This window comes from Melopsittacus undulatus, chromosome 10 (assembly GCF_012275295.1).
Source record: "Melopsittacus undulatus isolate bMelUnd1 chromosome 10, bMelUnd1.mat.Z, whole genome shotgun sequence".
NCBI lineage: Eukaryota > Metazoa > Chordata > Aves > Psittaciformes > Psittaculidae > Melopsittacus > Melopsittacus undulatus.
In genome coordinates, this window is record NC_047536.1 from 15727023 (window position 1) to 15750799 (window position 23777).

Genomic DNA, 23777 nt, shown 5'->3' on the forward strand with positions numbered 1-23777 from the left:
TTCAATCAAATTCATAAAAATGCAGAACCAAGGCCCAAGTCCAGCAGTTTCTGTTTGCTTTTCATTTGCTGTGCTTGTAAATTATTTCTCAGTTAAATTTCCTGAGGCTAAAATTTTGAAGGAGGATTCCATGATTCTGTGTGATGAACAGGCACAGCAGTGAAGAGCAGCTCCTGGCCCAAGCCTTGCAATTGGATTCTTCTGGAGTCTGGGGCTTGTGTTCATTCCTGGCTGTATGCAGAGGCCAAGCCAGTACATCACATTTATCTAACGCAGGGTTAAGCTAAGGGAGTCAGATCCAGCTGTGGTTTGCAGTATCAAGTCTTCTCTTTATGGGTATGCTTTTAGGTGTGCAGAGTCCCTTCAGTTAATTAAAAGATTGACTCACTGAACCACAGGCAAAACCTTCAAAGTGTGAGTTCTGTGCAAGGAGAAAGATACTTTTCAATATCTGGTCATCAAAAATACTTCTCAGTTGCTGTCACCTGTTGTATTGAAGTGGGTCTGTGCCTGGCTTTGCCTTCCCTTCAAAGTCTGTCGAAGTCTTTAAAAGCAGCTAGGGAAAAAGAAATAATTCCTCTATATCAGGTATGTAACAGATGAATATGTGGAAAATCACTTTCTGGTTCATCTGTCAGCCCAAAGGAATTGAAAATGCTTTTTCTTGGTGCTTTACAAGAGCAACATGCTAATAGCACAGCAGATGAACACTGGGTTGTGACAGCAAAGGTGACAAGGTCAGAAAAGAGAGAAATTATTTCCTTTGGAGGTGAAGATCGTCTGAAATAAGTGATTTCACATTTAAAAGGTCACCAAGGAGAAAACTGATGAATGTTAACATATTTTTATATTGTTTTATTTCATTCTTTTTTCTTTTCTCATTTGTAATGCTTGCGTATTCAGGAAGTTGAGGTAGGTTTTTCACTTTTAACTTGTAAATATCTGTAGAGTAAATAAAAGTATTTACAACATATCATAATTCATATTTGAACTCTTATGAGCAATTGTTTATATTGTTATAAATGATATGTATTGATACATGTTAATTATTAATGTGTTAATATCAATTTATTAACATGTTAATATTAAGATGATGTAATAGCTTTGTATGTTACTGTAGGCATAAGGTGTTTTAAGCATGTTAGTATCTGTCCTAGTAAAAAGCTCAGTAAGCGCGTAGATTTCTGTGCAGTTGTCTGGTAGGAAGGTGTTTTATTGAATTGAAATGTTAAACGTCATTAATAAAGCTGATTGTATTTGTATGTGTATATATATATACACACACCTGGAAATTCATGTTATGTTTAGGCACTGTTATTGCTACATCAGCATGCTGTTCTTCTGTTGGAGGAAGTTGCAGTGAAATGATGATGTCCATTTGGAATTGTTAAAGAGTTCCTCCTCCTAACAAAAGCCATTTCAGGTTAATGTATGGATTTCAGCACCTTGCAGAGTACTGGCACAAAGCCCTGACCATTCTTCAAGCCAGAGCTGTAGGTGTGTATTTAAATAAGACATAGATTTCCTGCTCAACCATATCTACAGCATGAATTTCACCTTTACAGTGCCATGACTATTCAGTTGCAGTTCTTGCTGGCATCAGTGCTGAAGTGAAACTCTAGTGTTCTATTTTCTGTTGTACAACCGGAAGAAGTGATTTTGAACTGCTATTGACTATGTTGCTCTAACGTATGTGTAGTCATTATTTACTCCTATAAATAATAATGAGGTTTATATATTGGAAACCTAGAAGGTCTCCTCTATTCTACTCTTTACGGCCTTTTTTCCTTTTTCTTGTGTCGTTTCCTACATTGTTACACTGTAGTTTCAAGCATATTCTAAAATAAACATAGTTTCCATTTTCAAAAAGGAGTACTAAAGAGGTCTGCATAAAGGAGAAGAATAGGTTTACAGAAGAGATGGGTGGTTTGTAGATTATTTCGTGAGGAAGGTGCATTTTCTGTAAACCATTCCATTGATATTTGAGATAATTGAGATACCTCCCCCCCCTTTCCAATCCTTATTTAAAACGTGGCTCCGTATGCCACCAGCATAAGAAATCTTTCTTGGGAGTTGAATTATTTAACAGTTTGGGATGCTGCAAACCCAACAGCAAAGCAACACCCAGGGAAAAATGTAAGCAAGGAAAAAAAGAGAATATTTTGGTGCTGGAAAAATAAATTATTCTGCTCAAAAAGCTTAAAACCCAACACACTGTGAACAGTGATGAATGCTTGGTGAATTCAGCACTACATCATAATCAGTTACAAAGCACTGGATAAGCATGAGGGGGGTTTGTATTAACAAAGCTGTGTAATTCAAAGGCAAGTCTGTGATTGTACTTCTGGTGCCAAAACCCCATGCTTCTGAAGAAAAAGTATTGATGCTTTTGATGTATCTGAAATAAATGATGACAAATAATCTCTGTTTTTACTGTGGAACGTCGTCACTGTCCATGAAGCCAGTATAGACACTGAGCATCAATATGCTTGGAGAAGGAAAATACATTTCTTCCTGATACTCATGCAGAATTACATCCAGCCACTTCATTAGGGGGAGCATTTGCCCATTCTCACCTGCCCCCAGAGCAGCAGAGAGGAGCAGGATGGCACATTCCACAGTTCTCGTGCCTGAAGCGTTGACACTTTCTGCTTCTCATGATGTCTGTAGCATTCGGGTGAGAATGTGCTGCTGTGAGGTGCATCTCCTGGTGTTCAGCAAGGGCATGGAGAGTCCTCCTGTAACAGCCCTGTAGGCTATTCTGACCCCAGAAAGCATGACATGCTGGATTCTAAGTCTCTGAGATACTCCAGGTTAGGGTGGCTGGATAGCATGAAAGCATGTGAAATTCAGTGTACTGGAGATAAATAGTAAAGCAAGCCCTATGGAAGAAGTAATTTAGGCCTCTTACACTGCTGGGTTTTCGGTTACTGTCCTGGCAGGAAAAAGAAATATAGGGACAGCTTGATAAAGACATCTCTTCAGTGGCAGCCCTCAAGAAATGAATATAGAATACTGGATATATTAAAAAGCAAATTAATATTAATATGCAGAAAAATATCACAGTCGTATCAATCTTCCATGCTTCCTCGCTTCAAGCACATTACTCTGTTGTTGTCACTTCCTCTCGAAGAGGACACAAGTGAGAGATACAGAATATGCTGAAACTAAATATAACTGTTCCTCAGGGCTAGGGTTGGTGTCACCCAAAGTGGGAGGAACTTTGCATTCAGGTTTTTGCTAAGTACAAAGAATACAAATTGATCCAACACACAGAAGAGTTTGCCATTCTTTTTGTAAAGAGACTTGTTTGCACCACAATCTTTGACTCAGACACTCTAATAGTTCCTACCTTCTCCATTTTCAAGTCTAATCAGTCTCATGTAAATCAGAACCACGAGACTCACAGCAGAATAATATGGTTACATCAGATTTAAGAAGCTTTTAACAACTTAATAGTGGCAACAGTGACAGAAGTGCTCACTGCAAGCACTCCTGGATGTTACTGTACTTTATGATGGTTATGATAATATTGCTGTGTTTCTGTACATTCATAATGGTGTCATTTACATGTGTCCAAATCAATGGAAGTATTTTTGGATTTACTTTGACCTTTTGCCACACCGAGATGATATGCATTATGCTATGTTATCTGAACAATATACTCTTATCTTTGATATGAGAAGTTGTAGATTGATATGAAATAATAGAAGACAATATATAATAATGGGCACAGTTCAAAAAACAATTCAGAGGAAAAATTCCTGGTGCTGAATACAAGGAATTTTTTTACTCTTCAATTTCTAACCTGTATTTACTGCATTTTAGGACACGACCTTTTGATTTGGGCTAAATATATAAGAACCAAATGATGAGCTGATTCATTTGTACTTCAGTTATTTAATATAGTATTGGAAAAAAAAAAATATATTTTTCCTGAGTTTCTTTTTCTTTTCTCTCCATTTAGGATGATTATTTCAGAAACTGGAATCCAAGCAAGCCTTTCGATCAAGGTACACATTTTATGGTTCTCTTCTTCTATTTTGTAATGTCCCCGTGTAATTTTGCCTTTATTCCTTCATCTGTCCCGTGCATTAGTGAAGAGCTATATTCGTACTTACATCTCCTTCTCAATTTAGTCACAGCTCAAGGTGATTTATGTATAAGGGTGTGACTCATCTCTATTTTTCAGCCACGTGTTTTAATCCCCATCCCTTTCAGTTTATGTTCAGTGATAATATATATGCTTAGAAAGACTTCTGTAATCATGAATATTGGTCTCACATGCACTTTAAAACAGGTATCTTCACATACATTTCCTTTCATGTTCAAAACTTTCCTAAAGGAATGCCATAAATGTAATTAATGCATTTCCTAATATTCAAGGGGCTAATTCTCTGAAACCAGTTGTGATGTATGAATTTCAGGGCTGCTTTTTGAAAGGAAGGGGTGTTGTGTATATGCTGCTGATTCAGATATAGATTCTGCAAATAACATTTTGCACCTTGTTGTGATGAATTGTTACATTATAGCAGTAATTCAACAATTTCCAGGCCAGCCACCAAAGAACAGGAAAATACTCATAAACATTCTAGTTGTTGTGACCAGTATAGCACTGGAAACAACATCCATGCCAGGAGAAAGAACTTCACTTGACAACTTAAAAGAGACCTCAGCAACTTATCAAGCTTTCTCTGCTTGGTGTTTACAGCTTGCAAAAAGCTTTTCAGATGGGGTTGTAAGAGACAGTTGTCCTTAATGCCATAGATAAATATTACTGGAAACACTGATGTTGCTAGGTGTGGTGGGTTGTATTGGATACTTAATATTTTGTCAGTAAAAAACACTGTATGCAAAGGATCTCAGCAGTCCATCTTCTGAAAGGCCCATACAAAAGCAGTGCAAGCTGATAGCATTCCGTAGTTTTGTCTTAAAATCAGAATATTGTACTTTAACTTTCTTCTTTGTTGTATCTGTCACTGACACCACTTGGGGCTTGTATTTCATTATTTCTTCAAGCTTTCTAGAATGTACTTTTTCCAGGACAAATGGTAAAAAATACATTTTGCACATATTTTCCTTGGGTGGAAGCAGGTATCAGCTGTTTGATTTGTGGAGGATAACACCACACAACAGAAAAGTGCAGGGCAGTTAGCTTCTCTGTTTGCTTTCAACAGTTACTCATTTTTCCTATTTGTAATGTTCAGTGAAGCTCATACATCTCCTGCTTGAGAACACATATGAGGTGAGAATATTGCAGCTATAACATCACAGGTAGACGGTGGACTTTTTCCAGTGCTTAAGGTGTTTTTAGGATCCTGGATTTCTTTGACTAGCTTTGGTTCATTATTCAACACCACACCTCTTAAATTGCAGACCACCAGTGTCCTAGAATGTTATTCAGAATGGTATTCTATAAATTTCAATCTACATCTGCTCTGAAATTTGTCAGGATTTTCAAAGATGTCATCTGAAAGTTATACAGAAAAGAATGATCATTACATGGTAACTACAATACAAATGAATTTCAGTTATTGTAGGTCTATTGCACAATCCTCCCTTCTGTTGAATCCCATGTTCAAAATCAAGTGGCATTCAAGTAGAGTGTGAGATTTCTTTTGCCCTTCAAAATGTGAAGTGGCTCTCTGGATATGGAATTGTTGGGATTTTACATTCAGAAAAGGTATTTCTGTATGCAAATTGCTTAAGCAAATTATTGAGCTAATAATATTACTGAGCTAATTTTTAATTGCCTAAGAAAAGGCAAGTCATGTTGCATCAAAACTTTTTTATGTATCTTGAAATCAAATAGTATGAAATTATACTCATGAATCACACAAATGAGAAGAAAGTGTCAATCAGTTAAGGAGAAGGAAAGGCATGAACAGACGAATTAAGGAGTAACTAAATAAATGACAGACCAGTGGAGGAGATGAAACCACAATGCTTCCTTTATTCACTTCCAGTTTGAGCTCTGCCAGTCATTTATTCTACAAACAGGAGTCATAAAAGGAAGCAACTTTGCTGATCACAGATTTGAATCTTCAAAATTCCTGAAGTGTTCAGGAAGAAAATATCCATTGGAAGTCTCTGAAGGTGCTTTTGAAACTTCACTTTACTGAATCTATTTCTGTATTTCCTTGCCAAACAGGTTCTTTGTATTGCGTGTGGGTAGTTCATAGGAATATCACTGGAGGCTTATATGTGTTAGAGGTGAAAGTGTAGATTCTCTGTCTTTATAGAAATGGAACTTCAGTGTCAAAGGAAAGGGAGAGGTGATGCTTTTGCCAAGGCATGTATCAACAGAGATTTTCAAAGGTATTTGAGGGATCTAGGTTTACAAATCCTATTGACTTCAAATGGAACTTATGCTCCTACCATTTTCAGAGGCCTTGTGACCCTTCTGTCTTCCCAAGAGGAAAAACAAAAAGGTGAATCCTGGCAAGGAAAAAAAAATATTGCCAACAGATTTAGAGCTGCTTTAAGTGTCTTGTTCATTGTGTTCCTGAGACGTCTGGCTCTGGGCAAAACCACAAATCGCTTTAGAGATCCTGAAATCATACGTGGATACCTTGAAGCAATACAAACAATCGTACATCTGTTAAAGATTCCTGTCTCTTTACAAAATAAAGTTCTCCTTCAGTGGAAAATTTCTCTGAAACTATGGATAGTCTGTTGTAAGAAAGCAGAATGCAGACTGGGCGATGCAGTCTGGGTGTGATACCTTGCCTTGCATAGAGAGCTGTGCACTGCTTTTGCCTCATTTAAATCTTGCAAATGGATTGTATTTGGCCAATAGGTCATTCTTCGTACATATCCATAGTTTATATATGCATATAGATATATGTGTGTGTGTGAATGCGTATGTGCTATATAGATGTGTATATATAGAGAGAACTATTTAAATAGTAAGTGCTGAGATGAAGGAAGGAAGGAATATTTTATCTTTTCCAGGTGTTTTCCACCACACATTTAATTTCTGGCATTTTCCATGCAGGGAAAAATGAACAGTGAGAAGAATGTGTCCTAGATCTTTCATGCCGTGCAAGCTGCAAAAATATTTAATGTCTTTAGTTCTCCATTCTTCCTGCCCTGACATTTTTTTTCCATGTTGTTCCTGTTGTCTTTGTGGTGTTTAAATGCCCCCTTTACTCTTATATATCTCTCTTTGGAGATAGAAATGCTTTTATTTCATGTTCTTCTGGGTTCTTGTATCCAGAGGGCCTATGCAGATACTGCAGTAAGGAGCCCTGATTTGTTCCTGAGATGCATAGGAGCTCTGTTCTCACAACACAGTTGTTATTCTGAGAGATATCCCAAAGGCAAATTTTAACCTCACAACAGCAAGGTTCCTCCTACAGTGATCGAAGAGAGAAAGCTTCTCCAGAGGGTGAATGAAAGCAGACAGCTGCCTCTCTCCCTGGGTTGTCTGGGTAAATCGGAGTCTAGCATCATTAAGCCAAGGCTAACTTATGTGAATATCTGCTTGTGAGACAGATTTACAAGTTCTTAATGTTTAAAATCTATTTCTCAACTCTAAATCAAAATTCATGTTTGAGTATTCTAATTGTGCAGTCATTATATGGGAACCAGATTGTAGAATCCCAGTGAAGGAGCTGGGGGGCCGGGATTAGAAGTAGCTGAGGGTAGCTGCTACCTGCCAGAAGTGATCTCACAAAGACAGCTGGAGGATTCAGTATGTTTAACAGATTTAAAACCCAGCAGTACTCAAAGGTTTTGAAAATCAGCAGAGTTCTGCCTTAAGCTTCTACTTTATTTGTATCTTCTATAGAAGAGTCTGCTGGGTCCAACCAACTCTATATTCTTTTCAAGCATAAAGCTAGCTTTATTCAGCAGATTGAATTATTTAATTATGCACTGAAAAACAACAGCAGCATAATCAAGCTGGCTGGCACATGACTTGCAGTGAAACCACCCCTAGAGTCACACGAGGTACCTTTGTAGAACGTGTCTTTTAAAGGGAAGTCGACTTCAATGATTCAGCTGCGTCTTGGAGGGCATTTGAGTAATGGGAATTTATTTTTAGCCTCGCTACAAGCCCAGTTTTTTATTCGTCTTGAACCCAGGAGAAACCAATACAAAGGTGAGCATCTCACCCGCAGAGCTAAGCTAACGAGGCATTTGGTCTGCAGAAGGCAGGAGAGCGTGTAGCCTGAAAATGATTGCTAGTCATTAATACTGAACTCAATTCTGTCAGAGCTGCAGAAGCCACAAAGCAGCAGAGTGGAAGGGGCAGGTTAGTCAGGAATTTAAAATATGAATCAAAGGGTTAGGATTTATTTTTCTTCTGACAAGGTCATTTGAGAGTTCTTAAGGAGCTTGACAGTGAACTTGACATACTTTCCGAGTCTTCTCCATCTGCATGGGAGAAAGAAAAAGAGGGAATCAGGGAAAAGTGTGGCATAACGTTCTCAAGTAAAAGATTTTTGGTATGGTAATGAAATGTGTCTGAGATTTTGCACCTCTTCAGACTTGCCAGAAAATTGGCTCACTCAGGCTATGTATTATTATAAGTGAAAACTGTTAACCAAAAAAATGAGTCTTAAGTTATTGAAAATTTCTGCTAAAAGCCACCTCTCAATAGCTGTGCTAAATTATTCTAGGGACAAAGAGATGTTATTACTTTTCCTGATAAGCTGCACAAGCAAGAGTACACGTTGTTAGGTTTAAAGCTTCTGGAAGCAGTCTGGGGTGGTGCCCAGTGCGCTTGCCCTATGGCTTTTTGTAAAGCACTGCTGCCTAGAACAAAGGAGTGATGGAAGTTAATGGCATGTGCTTGTGTTGCAGAGATGAGCTCCAAATCCAAAAATGTTTAGAGCATTGAGCTGCCATTCTTATTAACAAAAAGACTAGAAATACTCTGAACTTTCCTCCTTGTTTTCCAGCCTTTGTCTTCATTTTCACTGTCTTTACTCCCAGCCCTCTTCCCCAGTAAGTGGGAAATCTGAATGGGGATATTACTGCTCAGGGTTTTCATTGTCTGCCCTGGGCAGGGAATAAAAAAATTCCCAAATTGTTCTTCCACTGTACTCTGTGGAAACCTTCATCTGCCTGAATTGAACCTATCAGTGACTGACTTCAGTGTCAGGCATGCTGCTGTAGACTCTACTATCATTATTAATTGCAGACACGAACTCTCCATCATTTCAAAGAATTCCCCTTGAGCACTAATGAAAGTCTGAACGGGCAAAATACCCTCACTTTTGAAGAGGAAACACTGCTTTTGAGTGCATTGTGGCCTCCAGCATAGCATATCCTCGACTTTCACAGTCCAGCAGCCCCATGGAAGTGGATTTGTCAAATTTGAAGCTTTGTATCTAGAGATGGATGTATTAGTATTCATGCTTCCTCTCCTTCTGCACTGAATTGTACCTATATCTTTCTAGTATCTAACAGGCAAATCTAGGCCTCCTGCAGCTGTGCAGGGTGAAGTTTGCCTGAAATTCATAAGCCTTCCAAAACAAAAAGGATGATAATGGGAAGCCTGTGATGTAGGATGGAAATCATAGAACCTGCCATTAGTTTTGAACATGTAATTTTCTGTTAGCCCAGTTAAGATGTTCTTTCAGAAAACCCTGAATAAATTCATTTCCAAGAGTTGTTTAGTACCGTACATATCTCTAGCCACAAATACATGTTAGTTTTATAATAAATGTTTTCTATTACAGTGCCTCAGATGGCGGATTTCAATTGAGTAACTTATTTTGCAATTTATTTTTTGACTGTGGTTGAATTAGTTTTAGAGGCTTATTCAGAGGACAACTGCACATGAATTATGTTTGTAAATCTTCAGTAAATCAGTACAGTTTAAAAGCATCCTAACTGAATCAACGGAAAACACTAGCTGAAATGCAGCACGTGAAATGCACTATCTTCCATCAATGCATTTCAAGCACATATGGCTGCTTATATTCTCCAAGAAGATGCACGTGGTTCTCTGTATGCTAGAGGCACAATATTAAATTCCTTATAAGCTTGTAAGCAGCCAATTTTGTCATTAAATACGGCATCAGAAGTGACAGAGATGGGGGCCTTGTGTGTGATTGTGTATGGCAGATGTGCTTTGAACTGAGACAGTGATCGATAGGTTGCATGTCTGGAATTTTATTAGCACTTGGGGAGCACTTGTTAGTTTTGTCAATAACGGTGCTGGCTTTGCTTTAATATCTCTAATTTTATTGGTTCTGAAGCAAACATGATTTTCAAAGGGAAATCCATGCTTCCCCATGCTCATCTGGGTCCCATTGAAGTAAATACATTTTTGGCAATACCATGGAGCCTTATGCTGCTCTTATTAACATCACATAGTAAGTAGGGTCTACTTCCTTTTGCTTTGCATATGGGAGCTGTTTTCAGAAACTTAACTATACCTTTAAAAAAAAAGTGTTTGGTAGAAAAAACACCCCATGCCTGCAAAGCTTCTTTCCTATTTGCTGCAAGAGAGCCCCCAGGATCTTAGTCAAACTACCTGCTTTGGTTTGTGCTCTGGTTTAACAAGGTCAAACCAATTGGGACTGAGTCTCCAGCTTTGAAATATTGTTTGACTTAAATACTGGATGGTATAGCAGTAGATTTATAGTGCATGTCAGAGTCAATTTTAAATCACTAGCCAGTCAGAGAGTAATTTGCACAATATTTAAATATGTTTATATGCTTGTGAGTTAATAGGTGATTACAGACTGTCATTTGATTCTAGAGGAAAAACAGGGACTCTTGTGGAGAATTAAAAGTAGAAGGCAGAGTGACAATGGCTATAAAAAGGTAAATGGCAGAATTTTTAGGAAGAGAACATCAAAATAAAGACAAGTTAACTCAAAATCACTTAAGACAGAAATGAGAAGAACCAAGATAGTTGGCATTTCCTGAATACAGAAGGCACAAACACAAATTATCCAAAAGCCAAGAACTTGGTTAACAAGGCTCTTCATGACTGCAATGGCAAGAAGTTACATAAAGTACAACTAGGTTGAACTCTTCAGTTAGTGCACATGCTAGCCCTAAGCTCAGAAAGCCAAGTATAAAATGAGATGTTTGGCCAAGGATTTAAGAATACCAATTCTTTATAAGTGTATTAAAAGAAAGAGAAGATTCCAGAAAAATTATGGCTTGCTGCTTGGTGGAGGGAGACACAGAAATGTCATTGCTGAGAGGGCCAGAACATTGTTGCCTGCCTTTGCTTTGGCTTTCACTTAAAAGGTCAGCTGTGACCACATACTATCATAGTTAATATCTCCAGCTGAAGTGTAAGATTCTATATTAGGGAAAGAACATGGCTACAAATCAACTGGAATTGCTTAAGGTTTACATGAATTGGCTGAAAGAATCGTAAAGATACTAAAAGTTATCTTAGTTTATGAAATTGTAGAAGACTGGACAGGACAAGCAGCATCTGTATTTTTAAAGTTAGAGAAAGGGAGAAAATAGGAATTGATATCCCATGAGTTGAACCTGAAACCCTGAACAAAAAGGAAAGAAAATAGTACTTGAATAAAATACTAAAGCAAACATTTGTTAGCATTGAGAAGACAGGGGGATGAATAAAGCTGGTATGGATGTCAAACTAAACTAATTTTCTTCTGTGACATTTACAGGCTTTGAGACTCAGGGATAAGCTTGCAGTATCCTGTATCTTGACTTTAATAAGGCTTTTGACATTGGCTTACATTACTCTTATAAGCAAGTTAAAGAAATATTGTCTAAAAGAAATAATTATGCAGCAGATACAAGATCAGTTGGTAAGCTGCATCCTGGTAGTAACTGTCAATGGTTCTATGTCAGGCTGGTAGTATAAATTGCATAGGTTCTTCTGGATCTATTTTGAGTACACTGGTATTCACCATTTCATTAAATTGTAGATGTTGAACTTAGTAGACTGATTAAATGTAGCACAGCAATAAAATTCAGTCACTTTGAGAAATTCAAGAAATGGTCTGAATACAAAGGATAAAGTTCAGTGTGGGCAGATGCAAAGTTCTTAAGTAAGAATAATCATCTGCACAAAACAGGATGGAAAACAGTTGATACTAATAAATTCAGAGAAAAAATGGGGGGGATTACAATGGATTACAAACAGAGCATGAGTCAATCATGTTATTCTGCTGCAAAAAAGGTGAATGTTGCTCTGGCATGTGTAACTATGAGTAATCCTTCGGCTCCAGTCAGTGCCAGTAAGACCCTGGCTGGAATACAATGTCCAGATTTGAGACCCAGGCTTTTAGAATAGTATGAATCAGATTGAAAGTACCCAGAAAAAAGTAACAGATATGATCACAGTTGCAGAAAAATATACTCTGTGAAGGAAGACAGAAAGAGAAAAGCACCTCTGCTGCAGAGAGAAAACAAACAAAACAACAGAAAAAACTCAAAGCAGCAAAACAAAGCAACCCACAAATCCTGTTTTCAAATGCATCAAATTAATTGCAAAGCAGAGGAATTGTTCTCTGCCCATTGTGGGGACAACAAGGAGCAATTTGTTTACATCACAGAGGGAAGATTAATTTTAGCCTTTATAATGACAGCAATAGTTAAGCATTGGGAGAGAGATTTTTAAGAGGATGTAGAAACTTTGTCTTTGAAGGTGTTCTGAAACATAACAGATAAATGTCTTGCAGATAATGACACATTGATCACAGGTGGAGCAGGAGAATGGAATCAACATACTTCCCAGCACTGCCATTCTAGCACTGCGATTCCGTGATTGTATTTTGATTAATGGAAAGCAGCTAATTTCATTGAAAGTACAGAGGAAATGCTGAAGAAGGTATTTCTTAAAATAGATTTCCAGTCAAAGCAAAGAGAAAATAAATGAATCAGTATCCTTGACAGACATTTTGACACCACCTGAAAAAATCCAGGTTCTTCCTGGTTGGATGTTACGTGCATAAACTGCAAGATAGATACTAACCATGGTTGTCGCAGGCTTGCAAACCTCTGGCAAAAGGCAGCCCATTTCCTCTGACTGCTATTCCTGATCTTGCTTTCTAACATAGAGTCAGGAGCACTTCCTATGGATGGCTTTGGACTTGGATATTTGTGGGTTTTTTTTTTTGTTTAGGCAGGAATAAAGGTCGTGCTCAAATCCTAAAGATTTTCATGAAGTCAGTTAACTATTATCTTTCAATTCATTAGATAAAGCATGACAATGAATGTGTATTTAGGAATTAAATCTCTTTCTGCTACAAACCTGATTTCCCAGGTCATCAAAACACTAATTGAATCGCAGCTATTTTTCTTCTTGTTCTTATTGCTTCAGATTAAACATATTTGCATAAAATACTATTTCTGCTCTAATCTGGTTTCTTGCATTCTAGCTGTGCAGTCTTTGGTCATTTGGAATACTAAGCTACAGTGGTGCCAAGCAATACACAGCAAGATGAATAAAGAAAGTTTTCATATATATTTTGGAGATATCCTGCACTCCAAAGTTCTCTGAGCATAGTATGTTGAAAATTAATATCAGTTTGGTGATCAACATTTAGTCATTTCATTGTGTTCTGTTTTCTCTCTGTCCTTTAGTTGCAATATATCACTGCATCTTGCCATTGATGTGTGTCCATGCCCAGCAGCTTTCCTTAAAGGTTTTGTCAACTTTACATACATTGTCTTTAAAATGTAGGGATAGGAAAGCTGCATCTGAAGACCAGAATTTGACTGCCACTGTTCTCCTTGAAACCTCTGCTTGAGGATTTGATTTTGGTCTGTTTTCTCTAGGGGAGATTAGTAAACAGCATTGTTGCCTTATATATGTGCATTCTTGCACTGCCTCTTTAGCTGTATTTGAGGGATGCATACAGATCAAGTGCTGCCCCAAAATCCGGAACTATTACATTTGCTAAACCACAAGGCAAGACAGTAGAATCGAATCTGTACTATGAGTAGGCTCTGTTCCTGGGATAGCTTTAATTTATAAGATGAGCAATTAAATAATTTAGTCCCTTACTTGCAGTCTTGTCCTTAACAGATAAACAGAGCTCTCTGAGATGGATGTACAGATAAGCAATTCTAGGGATCATTGCTCATTACAGGTATCTTTAATGCAGTGTAAGTAAGGATTATTGTAATTATTTTAATGTGCTACAACAGTGTGTTAATGGAGTTTCTCTTTGCCTTTAATTGCTGGGCATTAAAAAAGAAAAATGTATGCAGTAGGCTCTAAGAGTAAATGTGTCTTTGCTGTGAAGGCTTCAGCATCTATGCCTGTTTCTCTGTTCAGTGGAGACCTTTGTAATGACCTTTCATGTTTAAAACCAAGCAATGAAAAGTCGCTGACACAGGCTGCAGAAGCCTGAAGAGCAGAAGGGAAGAGCTCCCGCTTTTCATAGTGTTAAAGAGATATGTAAGAAAAACGCATCTGATTCTCTCTTAACAGACTATAAAGCTACCTAAGGAATTGGTGTCACCTAAAAAAAAGGTGTCCGTGAACTGTTAATCTGTTCTGAACTCTAGCACTAATAGTTTTTATAGTTGCAGCAAATTCACTCTAACCCATAGGACTTATTTATCTTCAAAATCCAGGTCATATTTATCTCTCTCAAAGGAGAGCATAGTGCAATAGTGGTGTACTTCTTCTATAAGCAACATTTCTACCTTTGATTTCATCAGTCATCACCACCTTGCATCCTTGACATTAATGGCAGAACTGAAAAATGTCCGTTCTTCTGTAGATGCTAGTGCTGTTGTTTCCCTCCCTCCCTCTGGGTTTCTCTACAATTTACCTGACATACAAGTGGTACAAGTGATTGTCTGCACTGTGCCCTTAGAAAGGCATTGTATTTTCATCTAGTTTTTCAAGTAGCAGTGCTCTTTTTAAATTTAAGCTTCTCAGCACCCCTTCATGGTGGTGAATAACCACAGTGAATATCCAGCTGATAGCCATTTATACAACCAAAAGCCAGAGGCTTTTATTCATCCTCCAGGTTGTCTGTCTTAACTGTCTTCCACATTGCTTACTTCAGTAAGCTCAATAGCTTTGAGTGGTTGAAAAAATGGCTTAATTATATGAGGGGTTTTATGAAATCTTGGGAGATTCTCAGGTTGCTGACATTAAAAAACATGGTTAGAAAAGGTGCCTGTCTCCAGCAATGCTGCAGTTGTCTGGTCCTTCTGCATGTATGTACATCAAGACTCAAGCTACTTCTCCTAACCCTTCAAAATGCACATTTGCATGAGTATTGCCTCCATGATAGAGCTTGAAAGCTTTTAAGCAATTTCACCTTTCTTTCCTTTTGGTTTGGATTTGGTTTGGGTTTTTCTCTTTCTTTTTTTCTTTCATCAGCCCTCCATCCCCCACAACAAGCATGGTAAGAGAACATCCAGTCTATCTGAGTGTCCAGTTGAGCTGACAGCTTTACAAAGGTCAAACCGTATGAAGTACCCAAATCAAACCTGGCAAAGCCATCTTCTAGTAAGGCCATTAAAAGCACAAGCCTATTTGAAGAATACCAGCAGGACCTTAATGTGAATGATATGTCCCAGCATCAGAAACATAAATATGTCAGTCTTGATCTTTTAGAGTGTAAAGATCATGAGTTATTAGTTTTCATCTTTAGATGCTTCCTCTGTAGAACTCCTAAATATGTTGTTGCTATGTGCTGAATATAGGCTGTACTTAGTTGTTCTCATGCCTAACCTCTCCCAGCTTCATCACCATTCTGTTGCAAGAAACGTGACTTGATATTTAGGTGAACAATTTTATAGAATCATAGAATGGTTTGGGTTGGAAAGGACCTTAAGATCAAGTTCCAACCCCACCTCCCACCAAACCATGGCACCCAAGGCTCTGTCCAGACTGCCCTTCAGCACCACCAGAGATGAAGCACTCACAACTTCCCTGGGCAACCCGTTCCAGTGCCTCACCGTGCTTACAGTAAAGAATTTCTTCCTTATATCCAATCTAAACTTCTCCTGTTTAAGTTTTAACCTGTTACCCCTTGTGCTGTCACTACAGTCCCTAATGAAGAGTCCATCCCCAGCAACCCCATAGGTCTCCATGTTCTGTGTTTCTCCTTCTGAGCTGCTTTTTCAATAAGTGGCACTTCCAGTGTATTTTCCTACACAGGACTCTGCAAATAACATTTTTTTTCCAGTGCTTATAAATAAATTAAGTATACTGTGACTTGAAAGAAAAATCATTTTCAGCTGGTGTTCACCACCCACGAAACATTTTATCTTTCTTCTCTCTGCTCTTCTTATCTGTTTCTTATCATCTTGATTTTTGCTTTCTTCTTTATCTTTGCTCTCCCTTGACTTTGTATAGGAAGTTGTATTCCCTGTTAGTGCCATGTGGTGCATTTGTGCGTAGCGTGTTTGATGTATGGAACTATTGCAAACACCTAGTGCGGATAGCTCTGCTCTTGAAATTGCATTGAAGATGAATTTTTTGACAGATGGAGTTGTTGATATGATTTTGGAAATAGCTCTGTTTGTATCAGTCAGTCACTGTATTTTTCAAATTGGAAAAATATAAAGGTTTGAGATGAAAGAAGCAAGAGAGGCCACCCATCTAGTGGGAGCAGGGAGCTTGAGCCCAAGAGGAGTGCACTCAAGTGATATATATTGGTTTTGTAATGATCCAGTAAATAAATTCCTTTTCATAGGCTGCAGCTTTAAAGAGAACACAGTTGCCTAACTTCATCTCATCTGCAGTTGTTCTAAAGCCAGATGCCTAGCCTGAGGTAGTTGTCAACTTGTCTTTGTAGCAGACACTGAAATAGATGGTTCAGATTAGGGAAGCCACTTTTGAGGTCTAACTAAGACTAATTAACTTTCAGAAGACTAAAGGTAGATGGAACCAGACATAGCACAGATCCTGTCCAGGAGAGCAAAACGCATATGGGGACCTCTTCTAGGCACTGTGATCTCAACTTCCCAAGAGAAGAACAGGTCAGAAGCACAATAATTGTTAAATCTGTGAGGATTCTGTCCAGGTTTTGAAACTTAAATTGAGTGAATCTTATGCTTGAAACTACTTCCATGCCTTGTGGAAGAGATAGTGTAGCCCAGGAGAGAAGTTGAGCTGGTTATTGTTGTAGTTCATTACATGACCTACTCCTTTTGCAGGAGGGATGCTGGGGTCCAGAAGAATTGGGTGGATTCATAGTGGTAGCCTTGGTGCAGGGTCCTTGATTCTTTTCAGTTTCCTTCATTTGCCTTTCTTCTGGCTTCCCTCTAGAGTCTCTTCCCTGTAAGTCTTCCTCCAAATTCTTTGGTTCCCTTAGTTATAGGTTGGGACAGACAGTACATCCTTAGCAACTGGTCCATTTACTGACTTGCTGTTGCCATTGCTGGTGCCCACAGTGTGCTTGTTCAGGACACTTCTGAACATGTTTATACTTCTTGATGATCAGCAGATTGCCTTTATAGCTTCCTGAGGCACAAAAAGCTGTTCAAGGTTCATTCTGTTGTGTGGGACAAGAGATGGGTCATACATGCTACTAAAACAAGTCAGCTGAAGTTGGCAGTTTTGCACCAACAGCTGTGCTGATGAGACAGAACTCAGTTTTACAGTGACGCGGGATACTTGGAAATTGCTATATCCATGTTTTCTGTAATGTTAAAGAACAAAAAAATCTGCCAGGCTTTCAAATGAAGAGGAGAACTTGTAGGAAATGTGGGACATTAAATAGCCATGAGCAATGTCCTTCACCAGCAGGATTCTTCCGGAACATACGCCTCTACGCTTTTGTATCAGCTTTGTGAAGGCTAGAGTATTTGAAGAATACCCAGCTAAGAATGTGGCAAAGCACCAGATAATGGGAGGGGGAAGAGGTGTTGGGATGAAGGCTGCCGGAGCTGGAAGTTTTTTATAGTGTCACTTTCACTGTTTTCCTTTGGGTTGGGAAGAGATAAGGAGTAAAGAGTTGAGAGAAGCAGAAATACAGTATGCAGCAGATGATGTTTAACACTTGGGGAGGGGGGGAAATCCCATAGTTTAATAATGAATTTTCTGTATGACAGTCCTTTGGCATAGCTGATTTTTCCCCGTCCATTAATATGCTGTCTTTTCTCTCAATCTAGCAAAGAGAAACAAGTCTTTTTGCTTGCTTTTCTGAAAGAACTGGAATTCTGTGATCTCTGTGCAGCTTTTAAATAAAAAATTATTGTTTTGAATTAACGTATTGAATCCAGGCTCTCCAGACCTTCAGATGTGAAGTTAGTATTCAATGCAATAGTGAGCAGAATGAGGTTTCAGCAGGTTGCTGGAGCAAGGTAGGATAAGATGGAATTATTTCTTTCTGTGCAGTGGAGAGGCCAAGAAGAGAAGATTTAAAGGCATATCTGGAGCAGGGTTTTTTCTTATTAAATTTTATTAATTTGGGGGATATCTACATTAAATTCTCTTTTAGTATCTCCATGTGTTTGTCCAGTACCTTGGCACAATGAGCGTTTTCAAATGGAAATTATCAAAGTCTGACATATTCACAAGCATACTTTTTTAAGACACTGAATAATTAAAAGAGGTCTTTTTATTCACAGGCAATTTCCTCACTGATAAGAACTCTTAGTTTGAGAAATTAATTTTTGGCATGCTGACTAAATGAAAAAGTTCATTAAAATCTTCGTGTGGTCTGTAGTAGGGAACTAATAACAATGTTTTCTCTTGTACTTCAATTATGGTAGATGTGAATTAACCAGCGTTTTAATAAAAATCAGGAGTAGCCTTTATTTTCCATTGATTGGTGTGAATTTACGTGACATGGCTTTAACATGAAGAGCCTAGGGTGAGGATGTGTGTGGCAAATGGATTTTATTTTAATGAATTGTAATATAATTGCCCTGTCTTGGCAATTAAAGTTGGGCATTAAATCTTAATTCATTAATTCCTTTGCATCTTCCTTTTCATTTGGGGAGAGCAGAAGACCTACTAAAAATTCCTTTAAGCTTATAAAGCTGGAAGACGTGTATGACAAATAGAATGGATTGCTAAGAGGTAGAGCACAAAGGCAGAATTGCATCAGTGTCAAACTCAGCCCTCAGTTATGTGCAGCCTCCTTGGTGAAGTTACAGTGATTTAAATTTAGCTTAGACTTGCATTACTTGTATGGAAAATGCTTGCTTATTGGGTATTTCTCTTTTTCAGTCATTCTGATGTGAACCTGGCAATTGGGCGTTTGTATTGCTGCATTTGCCTGTCCATGTAGACATCATATATTATGGGAATACATGAGCAAATCTGGGCCAAATTAGTTTCTCCGTTTAAAACTTAAGTGATTTGCTCATCTTGGTTTATGGATTTAGCCCACTTCTCCTCCAGATGAAAGTACAAAGATGCAAAACCAATGTTGATAGTGTTGGTAGAAATATCTAAAACCTTTGAGGGATTAGGAGGCCACCTTTTTATCTCTTGCCCTCCCTTAACACAATAGTCACAGCAGTGCCTCAGATCACTCCATCAATTCTGCTGGAGTCCTTCTATGTAGTGACCAGTATCCCAGTGTCCTTGTCATGTCTCTTGTATGTGTATGGGCATATTTATTTTAGCAGATTTGGGAATAAGTTGATGGTCTCTGAGGTATCTGTCCTTATTTTTCAAATGCTTATGTATTATGAGGCCATGGGTTTGAAAGAAGCTCCAAAGTGGATAAAGCAACATGAAGCCGAAGGATTGTGCATGAGTCCCATTTTGTAGGTTTGCTGCTCAGTGCTATTTTCTATGGGATGAGTTAACAGGAGCCTGAAAAAACACTAGTTTCATCCACTAAAAAATGAGCATGTGACCAGATCTCTGACTTCCACAGTTTTCTGGCAAATACTCCATCAAGAAAGAACCTCCAGATTCAGAGGTAGCTATGAGCTCAGCATGATCCCCAAGTCTGACAGTCTTAGTTCTGTTCCTCTAACTGCTGTCTGATGCTGTTATGTGCTGCGTCCTTCTACTGAAGCAATTTCACACCTCATCTGCTAGAGATGAAAATGGCAGGGAACAAACTATAAATCCAGCAAAATCTTAGTTTAGTAGATATATCATCCTATCAGACTCTTCACGTAAATAATTAGTTCATCACTTCCTCAGTACACAGAACTTGTGAAGCTTTGGAAGTGACAAGGGGTGATGTTATCTGAAGAGACTCTCAAGGAACTGGCTAATCCACCCTTTCCCCTAAGGCAGCATCAGCCATATCTGCATCGTTCCTGACACTTCTTCACCGTGTTCTTAAAGACCTGCAGCACAAGACACAGTCTTCCCAGCAATTTATTCTTGTACTCTTCACAGGAATTCTTAACCATTAGGAATTTGTGACCTGAACTTCCCTTTTTGCAGTTCAGACCTTTGAATTGAAAACTTGTGTTTTGTGCTATTGACATGAAAAAAATTGGGTGCAACCTTAAATTTGGTGGCCTTTTCTTTATATGAAGGCTTGTTGTTATGTTTCCTTTCAGCACTGTCATCTTAATCACAGATCTGTTAGTTCTTCCTCACAGATAGATGATGTACTAGCCTTAGTAGCCTCTCTCAAACTAGTCAAAACAGATAATTTCAAAGTCATGACAGGAGATTCCGAGCAACCAAGTTGTTAGGAGCTAGAAGCTCATCTTCTGTGTACGGTGGTATACCTATATACACGTGTACTGGTTTCAGCTGGGATAATTTTCTTCCTGGTTACTGGAACAGTGCTGTGGTTTGGATTTAGGATAAGAATAACATTGATAATTTGATGTTTTAGCTACTAGTGAACAGTGCTTACATAAGAGTTGAGGCCTTTTTTGCTCTTCACGACCCAGCGGGGAGGCTGGCGTCCCAAAGAAGCGGGGAGGGGGCACAGCCAGACTGACACAAAGGATATTCTATACTATATAATGACATGATCCATATATAAACTAGGGGCAAAACTGGCTGGGGGCTGCTGCTTGGGAACTGACTAGGCATCATTCGGTGGGTGGTGACAATTGCATTGTGTATCACTTGGTTTGCATATCCTAATTCTTCTATTGCCATCATCATCATTGTTTTCCCTCCCCTTTCTGTCCTATAAAGCTGTTATTATCTCCACCCATGAATTCTACTTTTATTCCCAATTCTCTTGTCCATCCCACTGCAGGGGAAGCAAGCAAGCAGCTGCATGGTATTTAGCTGCCCGACGGGTCTCTGTGTGTTTCTATGTGGAACAGTCTACGCATATGTGGTCATGATGCTGCTATTGCAAATAGGCAGGATCAGAGGAGCTAGAATAATATGCAGTAGGATTTGAAATGGCACTTTTACATTCTGCTCTTTCCAGTTAAACTAAATAGTATGAGAGATGAGAGATTCTTATCACATCCTCCCAAGATATAAAAGTGGTAACACGGTTCCTATCATGAAGAGTTGCTGATATGTTTTCCAGAGACCATGCCAGATGCTTTATGGTTCCCAGTTCCTTAACTGCTGGTGCACCTGGACATTGGAGTGTGTGTGTGTGTGTGTTAAGATCTTAATTTGCAGTTCAGCAGTAAAACTGGCATATGCAACTGGGACTGTAACAAATGTAGGATATGATCAGGGCAGATAAACTACAAATATAACATTTCTCTTCCCCACCTTTTTCACCCTATGTGTTACTCAATGTGTTAAGGGTCTGAAGAGGGCTGTAATCTGTTCCATCTCCTTGGACTTGTTGACTTCTGGCATTATGGAGTTGGAAGAATTGCCAGAATCAAGATTTTCCCATGCACCTGAGATTCTTTAAACATCTTTCCAAAGGTCTATGATGCCAAACCCTGACTGGGAGCATGGGCATGTACTGTTGATTTGTCATTGCTCTTCAGTAATTCCACCTTGGTTTATGTGCTTTGAATGTGCTGTGAACTGAGATATGATTGCATGTGTGCACCTGCTATAAAGCTCCAGGCATGAAATGTGGGAAGGTTTTCCTAAACTGGACTAGTAATTACTCAGGCACATATAGAGTATAAGTCTAATGGAATGTGCTTGTCCCAGTACATTCATTTGAGCAAAATAAGTTTTATCTTTCTTCAGTATTTCAGTTTCTTCATTTTTTTCATGTAGAACGAAAGACAGCATGGGCATTCCTTTCCTGAACTTTTGGTTTTTCCAAGGATTGTATCTTCCATAAATAACCCAACACGGTGTTTGCATTCCTCGTGCTCCTCACCAGAATCTTCAGTTTTCAGTTTGAAACAAGCGGTGCTTCCACATTGTTTGAAATCACTCATTGCTTTCATCTTGTTAAACAATCCTTTAATCCGTGCTCAGAGCCAAGAGATCTTTTTCTCTTAATGCTAATGTTGTTGCTGGTGGATGGCTGTGTTATGGTGGATAGTGCAGATAGGGTGTGATTGATCAGTTTATCACATGACAGCTGGTACTGGACCATTAATTCTGGCTACATAGATGATTAGAAGTACAGATTTTTACACCTAGTGCCAATGATTTTTTTAATGTATAATATGGCTTTAGAAAATACCAATGGAAGCAGAAAATTAAATCAGCATTGCCATCAATGCATTAAATTATGGCATTTTATTAGAGAAGAATTCTTTTACACAGTATGACTGTAGGTATAGGAAAAATAAAACAAAGCATGAGGATTACCAGGTAGTGTTTAGCATCTATAAATTACATTTTGAACTTTAAAGCTATTGCGCATGCCTAAAATCATTCCTTTTGCCTGCAGGATATCGCTCCTGTATGATTTATGTGTGTTCAGTGTGTATATTTCTCTCCCTGAATCACTCAATGCTAGTGATGATTTAGCTTCTATGCTTTGATTTGTGCAGTTTGAGATAGTATGGTCTCCTGGACCAAATTAAAGAAAAGAAAGGAAGGTAAAAAATCTTTGCTATGTGGAGGGCTGACTTGTTTTGGCACTACAAGTGAATCATTGATATGACAAAGGATAACTGTGATACTTAAACCTGACTCTGAGCAGCAGTGCTGTGACTGAAATTTCTGCACCCAGCTGCTCCTGTCTGAATAGTCCAGGTCAGCTCCTGCCTGGCACAGTTAGTACAGTTCAGTAGAAGACAGGCTGTGCTGGTAATGCAGGAAATGTGTTCTGTACATCCCCTCTTTTCCACGGAATTTCCTCTGAATGGTTTGAACAAAGGTACAATTGAACAATTAGACATTTTTAGCACCAGAAGCTATCTATAAACTAAATGTCTTAAAGTGAACACAATTCCTATTTTCCTGGCATAAAAGCGTAAGTGCAGAACAGTTGATGGGAAAAACAGTCAGGTTTGGTCAATGGCCATCTTGAGGGATGCATTCCATATGCCAAGGGCAAGCAAATGTGTAGATATGCTGTCCTACATATTGGTCTACTCTGGATACAGTTGCAGGCTGTCTGAGGATGTCCTTAATCCAGAAACAGCAATCTGTGAGGATCAGTTGAATGGAAAGAGTGCTGATAAAAGAGTAGTGAACACTGGACAGTCTCTGCCTTCAGATACCCTCAAATTGCTGGTTTTGTGGAACACGGTCACTGGTACATAGCACATATCCCTCATGCATTGCAAGCTGCTGGTTATTTTTTATTACTACTTCTTTAACATTAATAGCTCCTGTTTGTGGATTGTAATCTATTTGCATGTATAGCAAATGGTATTTCCCGTACATGCAAATCACCTTAAACAAGTTAGGAACAAGATGGGACCGTGATATGAAGTGTCTGAATTTTGTTTCTACTTGGTTTGCTCGTGTGCTCCTCTCCAGTAGGAATCTGTCCCTTGTGATCATCATCTTTCTGCCAGATTTATAGCATAGCTGTTAGGGAAAGTGCCATCGCAGCCACCTTCTACTTAAACTGTTTGATAGG

The 23777-nt window shown here is 38.6% G+C and overlaps 1 protein-coding gene across 1 annotated transcript in view; it reads left to right on the plus strand.

Moving 5' to 3' along the window:
- The window catches only part of SPOCK1 (SPARC (osteonectin), cwcv and kazal like domains proteoglycan 1), a 287013-nt gene that overhangs the window by 87086 nt on the left and 176150 nt on the right, over positions 1–23777 (plus strand). The window contains exon 3 of the mRNA XM_031047384.2: positions 3968–4013. Within this exon, the coding sequence (XP_030903244.1) occupies positions 3968–4013 (46 nt within the window). The remainder of the gene's footprint in view (positions 1–3967; positions 4014–23777) is intronic.